Source organism: Nicotiana sylvestris, chromosome 8 (genome assembly GCF_000393655.2).
Source record: "Nicotiana sylvestris chromosome 8, ASM39365v2, whole genome shotgun sequence".
NCBI classification, from domain to species: domain Eukaryota; kingdom Viridiplantae; phylum Streptophyta; class Magnoliopsida; order Solanales; family Solanaceae; genus Nicotiana; species Nicotiana sylvestris.
Window position 1 is genome coordinate 146,223,282 of NC_091064.1, and position 8,468 is coordinate 146,231,749.

An 8,468-nucleotide genomic window follows, 5' to 3' on the forward strand; every position below is an offset into this window, starting at 1 on the left:
GGCGGTTCCAGTGTTGCGATTAACTCTAAATTCACACCAAACACTCCTCACATCCTCCTCTTTCCAAATCCTAGAACAAATTCCCTCGAATCCCTCTCAAATCCCTCCAATTTTAGATCTAAGATTGATACCCAAACCACCTCAAAACCTCATCAGGTCATCTCTCCGCTCCCCTCACCCCTAATATCCTGCTGTTTTGCTCAAAAGGCTTTTCAAATTGGAGCAATTTTAAATCGAAAATCTGGAAAAAAAAGAGAAAGAAAAACCTAAAGCTTCTACTGAAGTTCGAATGGTTCATACCTACATGAGTCATTTGCTCTCAACAGGAGCAATTGATTCATGTGGGTTTGATTCATTTTCAAACCTGCCCTAACCATGTCCAAGTTCCGACCAGTTTCTCCAAGTCCTAACTGGTATAGGTAATTTCTCGTTTGGTTTCTTTTCTTAACCATTTTTCTTTTCTTTGATTGATTTCTTGTTGTGGTTGATCTGTTCGTAGTTGCATGATTTAGGGTTTTAATTTTTTAGAATTGTTTATTAACTTCTGTTCTTAATCATTGATGTTAGTCAGTAGTTTAGGGTTAATTTATGCATTTTCCATTAGAGTCATTAGATGTTCAGTTTTTCGGCTAGGGTTTATTTAAATTGGTTTAGCTTGTGTTTAGTCGAGTTCGTTTTGAAATCAGCATGTTAATTTCTCGTTGTGATTTGATTCCCTGTTAATGGCAGTGTTAATTGGTTCAAAAGGTTCAAATCTCAGAAAATGGATCATTCATTGGTTAATTCATGTTAATGTTAGTTTCAAATGTTTAAGTGTTGTGTCATTTCTGATTTCATCTTAATGATAAATTTATTTAGGTTTAGGGTTAATTTAATGGCTAATTGCATAAATGTTTGGTCCTTTCAATCTGTGAAGTTGTGCCAATCTTGGTCTTTGTTTGTTAGGTCTAATTCATGAACAAATGGAAGTTTAGGGGGGTTCAATAGAATAAATGAAAATAGTCTAGGAAGGGTATGAAGCAAGTTTTTGGATAAGGCTAGTACAAAAAGCTTCTAGAATAGGGGACAACTGTCCCTATTTGGTTAGCATAAATATGCTGAGCCAATAAGGGACGGTTAGCTGTCCCAGGTGGTTAAAAAGATGCCTTTTTCAGGATGGGGAATATTTTCCCGATTTGGGTCTTGAGCAAATGGCCTTTGAGGCCTATAAGTAGTGCCCTTTTCTTTCATACACACACAGATTTTAGAGCATTATTATCTGCATCAAAGTTCTGAAAACACACACACTGATATAGATTTTGAGGACTGAAAAACACTAAAAAGGGACTCGAATTACTTTCTGATTTTCCTCTTAGAACTTAAAGGTTGGTCATGAGGATTCCTGAGTTTTCAACCTGAAAATAACTAGTTATTTGAAGTTGTTCTTTGTTCGATTATCACTACCGTTCTGCTGCTGATCTCCTGCTATTGTTCATTTGCCCGACTTCAGAATTTTCTTTTTCTTCTATTGCTGTATTCAGGTATCATCATTGAGCCCTGAAATGACAATTGAAGTTTTGATATGTTTGGCTTAAGATGGACCTTCAGATCTTCTTTTTCATCTGATAACTGTTATCTATTGGTTGCTGTAATTATTTGCTTCAGTTTAGACTAAATGTTCTGCTTTCTAGTATGTTTCTTGAGGTTCAAGGATTCGAGGTTTAAATCAGCATCAATGTTCCAGTTGTAATTTTGGGACTGTACTAAACTATGGCTTGTGAGGTTGCCATATGAGTTTAGGCAACTGAATTTTTTTTAGCATGCTTACTATGAATTCTGTAAATACTCATGTTTAGGTGGTTAGGATTAGACAAGAATGAATCCTTGTTAGTAAACCCTTTGTTTTTGAAATCATGTTGATGTTTGGTTAAAGTTATGAATTCTATTATGTTTGATAATGAAATAAATTAGGTATAGGCTGTTATAATGTTAAGTGGTGTATCCTCAGTATAGTAATGTGATTTGGCATTAAAATGTGTTTTTACATCTAGTTAAACTTTGCAAGTACTTGGGCTGTAATAGGGTAAAAGACTGGTTGAGCTTCGAATGAGGCTTGACATGGGCCCCAAATCGAGGCGGCCCAGTCTCAAGCTGGGGCACTTAAGCCTTATGCTGATTGATCATATTTTTTCTTCTTGTCTTATATATTTTTGTTTAATACATGGTTTGATTTCAAGATGTTCACGTAATAAAATGTGCTTCAAGTAATTGCAATAAGTCGTACAACTGGGCTTTGTAGTTGGCCCAATTATGCCCAAATGCCTCTTGCCGATTCCGTTTCAGTCCCGGGCCTCCTCTTGAGCCCATTTTTCCTTTTAGAATTCATGGTTGCTTCTGGGCTTATTGCAAGCCTGGAACTTTGCCCCAAACAGTTAAATTTTAAATATAATACCTCCATGTAGGTTTGTTTAGATTAACTCTAGATAGAACTTAATTTAGATAAAACCAAAGCATCTTTAGGTGACTTTAGTTAAGTATAATTTCTTAAGGAAAAATGGATCGAGGTGTGCCATCCACATTTAGACCACACGTGGCCCTACAAAATATTATAACTTGGTTGCTAAAAATGAATCTCGTAGTTTGCTTTAGGCACGTTAATTAAACAATTTTCATGGCTACAGGTACGGTTTCGTGGCATAGTTGTGATTTGTAATTATTAAAATCCGGGTGTACATTTCATGTGACCCGATTCTAATTTCTAACAAGGTTAAATAGAACGTGTCATGAACAGCAGGTGCATTTCATGTAGCGTGGCTTACGATGTGTTTTAAATAACCTTGAATTTTCCTGAAATATTAAAAGCGGCTAAAAAGTTAAAAATGCACGTAGGTGTAAAATATGTAATTAATCAGATAATTAGTCCAATAACAATAGTTGAGCGACTGTGCTAAAACCACGGAATCCAGAAATGCCTAACACCTTCTCCCGGGTTAACAGAATTCCTTACCCGAATTTTTGTGTTCGCAGACCATAGATAAGAGTCAAACTTCCTCGATTCGGGATTTTAAACCGGTGACTTGGGACACCATAAATTATCCCAAGTGGTGACTCTAAATTTAATATAAATAATCCCGTTTCGATTGTCACTTAAATTGAAAAACTCCTTTATATCCTTTCCGGGGTAGAAAAAGGAGGTGTGACAATGTCAATTCACAATGGTGATGTCAATTCTTGGTTAGTACATGCCTCTTCCCAATGGGAAGTGACTGATGCACTGTCGCGTGTACAGTTGCAGACAGTCACTTTCTGTAGTTGTTTTTCAGTTGTATAGTTGACTTATACTTTTGTCAGGGGAACACCAAGGGATCAGGTCCCTAATCTGGTTTTTGTGAATCTAAAGGCACACTGCCCAGATTATCTTGAGTCGATTAACCTGAATGATTATACCAGACATGCTTCAGGTCCTTTATCTAGTTCTCTCATGAAGTAAGTTGTTTTACCCTCCTTGATTGTATTTATACATGTGTAACATCACTTACAATGATGTAAGCAAGATAGGTAAAAAGGCTTCCACAGAAAGTTGATTGCTGCACTGTTCCTGTGCAGTAGCGTGTGCATGCAGCAACTTTCCTACTGGAGAGTTGACTTCATACAGTCTCCTCGGGAACTGGTAGGGACCTGTTCCCTAAGCTGTTCCTTCCACTCTTAAGAGTTGAGTTATATCCCACGCTGGATTCCAACCTGGAACTTTGTGATCTCAAGGTCTTGTAAATGTGTAACAGGTTCCTTATTTGATTCTGGATGATAAGTTTGATGATAAGTAAAGTACTTATGCCCAAGGTACTTGTAACCTATCAATTTCTATTAAAAAATATTTAATCTTTTTATGTGGATTAAAAATTTAATTATCACAAACCCAAACACTTTTATATCACAAATACAAACAAAATAGAAATTAAAAACAAGAAATGACCTCAAATGTTTCTCTGCAAATTAGATAAAACAACAACCGTGGTGGTGCTTTGGATTTTTTGAAAAAAATCATGGTTTTGATGACTGGACTGGAGGATAACTTTGGAGCTAATATGGTATTTTGTGTTATGGTGGAGTAAAAGCGTTTTGGTGGTAATACATGACGCTATTGGTGCTTGGAGAAGTGGGGTTAATGGAGGAAGAAACTAAAATTTTTGGTGATAGGTCGGAGAAGATGGTGGTGGTTCACGACATTTTTAGTGGTTTGCGAGTGGGCTCATGGAGAAAATATGGAGGACGATGGCGATGAAAGATGGTGAAGAGAATGTTCTTTGGCTACATCTTTTGGCCGATGAAAATTGGATCTGAAAATGATGGAGATAGGAAGGTCGGCTGCCAAGGTGGCGGCGGCTATGGTGGCAGAAGGGTGGTGCTCGTTATTGCTTGATTAAGGATGAAGAAAGTGGGCCCCACACGAAAAAATAAAACAAAAATATAATTTTAAGAGCTTTCACGTGCCCAAAGTTGTGTGTAAATCAAACATTTTGCCTGTGTCAAAGTTAAAGTGTTCTATATGGTCACTTCGTAAGTTAGGGTGTGAGATAAACATATGGGGTCAACTTTAAGTGTCTCTTTATATATTTTGCCTACTCTTAATATTCAAACCTTACTTTAACTAGTTAATTTATTGTAAAACATTTTTTCTATTTACCTGTCATTCCTGCCCATTGAAAATCTAATTATCTTCAAAAACGGTTGATTGATAATTATCTTGAAAAAAAAAGAGTAACAAGTTCGAATATGGATATTTCAAAATTAAAACCCCTTGAAAATTTAATTCGACGAGGTTTTTTATTTCATGCGAAAGATGAATGAGGCATCATTTATGATCTTGTTATATTAGGACAGTTCAATAAAACCATTATTGATATGTTTAGATGATCTTTTCGCTTGTGAGTAAAAACATAAAATTTTCAATCATAAACAGTCATTTCTTGAAATTTCGAACTAACAATAAGCAGCTCATTTTTAGCCTTAAATTAAAGGAGGTACCATAACTCTCTGACACGAGCCCTACCATAACTCTTTTGACATTTACAAAAACCAATCATCCTACAAAAGAAATTCTTGAAACTATTCATGTAAAGTATCCTCTTGACTGATAAAATCAAGTTATATGGTATAATTCAATCTCAAACAAACCAACAGGACTAAGAGAGATCCCTCTAAAGAACCCAACAATGAAAAATCAATAGGAATCTTGAAGAGATTAAATGAACCAAAGAGAAGAAGATGCCCCTGACATTGTTAAGTTACTGTACATTCATAGGGCTCCTTCTATGGCCTCAACAAGTAAATTAATGCTTGAACCAAAGATGCCACCAAGTTGGTGGTTCCATCTTTGTAAGAGTCCTCACCAAGAGATCCCCCCTAAAGGTTTCAGCATTCTATCTCGCAACCCAAATTCCGAATCATATTACCATACAATTTTCGGCATATCATCCCTTGAACCAGGACAGCTTGGCTGGTGGAGAGCCCGTGGACTACCATCATGGTCACAGCCCCCCAATACCTTTCCCGCCAGAATTGCACCCGAGCACAAACTGCAGTTCTAGCAGCAACCAGCTATAGGAACAAATGTGTCAGCTCGAAGTGACATTGGTTGGCAGCTAACATCCTCACAACTCTTGTGGTAAAGCATCTTTTGTACATAGTACATCAGATAGCATTGTGAGGCCCTGACAACTTCTTCATCGACTTCAGTAATCCATGCATCGTCGCATTTGTACCATTGGTTTCTCAAACGCAAATAAGTCACATAGTGACCTGATTCTAACATCCCTGAATGTGTGACCACAGCGAAAATTTCAAATTCCGTAGAAATATCTGATTCATCACCGTCGAATGAAAAGATTCTGTTCCCGTATCTCTTTCGTACAATTGAAGATGATAAATATGGTTTCATGTCTAAAGAAAAAGGAAATTGCAGGTGGCGGTCAATCTTTCTGGACATTTTTCGGGTGGGAGAATGTTCAAAGCGTTTTATATGAAAAGATAGCACCAGCGGAAGCTTCTTGATGGACATTTGTTTCAATGCATCTTGCTTTTCCTGACAATTTTCACAATACAGTTTCTGATCAGATCCCAACTTTTCTGGTCGTGTGAAGAGGTCCAAGCAACCTACAAGAGATTCATTTGGCTTACTCGACTTATTAGCAAAATCCTTTGGGCTGGAGTTGCAGCTATTCAAGTCAAGAGAAATGTCCATACAAGGATCATGAGTTGTTGAAGTGAATCCGCACGATGTACATGTGACATCAGATCTCAAGAGCCCATAGAAAGTCCTATGAGCAATACACTGGCAATCTCCATTATCTGTTTAAGAAATGTTATTTTTATCAGAGAAAAAGAACTAGAGGAAGCCACAAATCTTCAGTTCTCAAGGTTATATATGAATCATCCCTCTTCTCATCAATGCATTGACAGCAAATGGAAGTACAGGCCAAAATTGATATCCCAGAAAGGAAATTGCGCATGTACATAGACAAGATCTGTACTATATTTACTCACTGCGTAGCATAATGTCCTACATAAACAAGAAGAATACCAGCCATTCTCAGCAAAAGATACCTTTGGTTGCCAAACTAGCTTTCCCCTCTTTATCATGGATCCTGTCCATAACTGAAATGAAGAACTCATGAGCATCCTGCTGCTCGTAGGTAGCAAGATTTTCTGAATGCTGCCACCAACTGCAAAAATAAACAACATTTCAATTAAAAGAATCACTACATAAGTTTTCAACATGTCAACGTCCAATAAAAGTTAACATTTTCCACGTATAAGCATCCAATCTAAATTAAACAAATGATGATATCTTAGGTGGACATAGCAGCATAGAGAAAATTTCAACAGATTTATTTTATCACGATAAGAGAATAGCAATCTTGCTTATTGTCTGATTTTAGCGGTAATGCACCAAATCTTGTTTATCCAAAAACTTCAAAGTGAAAACCTATGCAGTTAGCGCTAAAAATTGTAAACATTATTTACAATTTTGCAGGCCATGTTATAATCAAATATCCAGTATCAATACATTAAATGGTGAGCACAGATAAAAAGCAATTAAGAGATAATGACAGGAGATAAATCCTTTTAACACTTACAGACCTGTAAAGAAACCGAGCTGGACTATAAGGGGTCCGATCACCAGAAAAGACAGCTGAGAAGATAAGGTCAATATCACAAGGCAGGCACAACCGATCCGACGACATCTTTCTGCAAATATCTCGGTTATGCCTATCGCTAAGGAAGTAATTTCTCAAAGGGGGTGCATGAAGTAACACTTGCAACACAGAGTTCATGAAACAAGTATTCCCCAAATTGTTCAAACCCCTTAATCCTAAAGGAAAACATGATTTCGACTTCTGATCCCTCCTTAAAAACAACGTCTTCATATTCTTTGAATCTAAATCCATCCCAAAACTCAACCTTCTCCTCTTGCTCAACCTCAACTCACTCTCCACAACCCCAATTTCTGTTCTAGGAAACCCCATTATGTGTTTACACATCACAACCTTATCAAAATCAGGATCATACACCTGATCACAACACACTGAGCAATAAAGCTCAGCCCTTTCCATGTCTACTGAAATCTCATGCCCAGCTTTACACTGACTATGCAAAAGGGCATGGTTTGATTCAGGTGACAAACAACATAACACTGATGAACAGATCAAACACATGTAAAATCTACCCTCATGTCCACTACAAATACTACATCTAGGTAGCTCTGATTTGGATATTTCTAATGTGGTCCTACCATATGGGGTTGTCTTAAAACATTCTTGGATCAAACTATACCCACTCATACCATTTTTCACCTTGTAATCTGCAAGATGCTTACAGGGCTTTGGATTTATATATAAAGAGTTACTTGAGCACATACTACTCTTTGAATCTTGATTAAAAGTAAAGATCAAATTCGTAAATATACAAGAAGAAAAGGAAACAAGAAATAAAAATCAAAACTTTCTTTGATCTGCGAAAAACAATCAAACTTAAGCTGGAAAAAAATTCAAGAACATAGAGTGAACGGATCAAGAAAAGAATAATAAAAAATCAAAGATATATTATTACTATCTCTGTAAAAATTTAAATGAATGGGTTGATCTAAATTGATAACAAATTTAAAAATAGTAAATATTTTTGGTCATATTCCAATTAAAAATTGATTTTTTTTTTTAAAAAGGAAGAGAATAGAAACAGAGACTAGTAGGGAAAGGAAGGGAAAGGAGAAGAAAAGGTCAAAAGGAGGCGCTTTTTTGCGTAGGAGACCGACTATCATGTATTTCCCTGTAGGAAACAACACGGGTGTTACTGTGCAGCCCAATTTGGCATTTCGCGTGGCGAAATCGTGGCCGCCGTTGACATTTACTTCTTGTTTATATAGGATTAAGGGGTCGTTTGGTAGGATGCATTAGATAAAATAATGCATGCATTAGTTTTGTGTATTAATA

General features: G+C 36.6%; 1 protein-coding gene across 1 annotated transcript; it reads right to left on the bottom strand.

Annotated features, from left to right (window-relative positions):
* Positions 1 to 5,088: 5,088 nt before the first annotated feature.
* LOC104243924 (ubiquitin C-terminal hydrolase 22) lies at positions 5,089 to 8,256 on the bottom strand. Its single transcript, XM_009799205.2, has 3 exons — positions 7,120 to 8,256; positions 6,583 to 6,701; positions 5,089 to 6,327 (listed from the first exon to the last, which is right to left on the bottom strand). The coding sequence occupies exons 1-3, from the start codon at positions 7,893 to 7,895 to the stop codon at positions 5,564 to 5,566; spliced, it is 1,659 nt and encodes a 552-aa protein (XP_009797507.1). The 5' UTR covers positions 7,896 to 8,256; the 3' UTR covers positions 5,089 to 5,563.
* Between the last annotated feature and the right edge of the window lie 212 nt (positions 8,257 to 8,468).

Coding starts and splice junctions, on each gene's coding strand:
- LOC104243924 (XM_009799205.2), bottom strand. CDS start 7,895: ATGTGCTCAAGTAACTCTTTATATATAAATCCAAAGCCCTGTAAGCAT. Junction 6,702..7,119: donor CCAGCTCGGTTTCTTTACAG/GTCTGTAAGTGT, acceptor TTATTTTTGCAG/TTGGTGGCAGCATTCAGAAA. Junction 6,328..6,582: donor AGCTAGTTTGGCAACCAAAG/GTATCTTTTGCT, acceptor TTTCTTAAACAG/ATAATGGAGATTGCCAGTGT.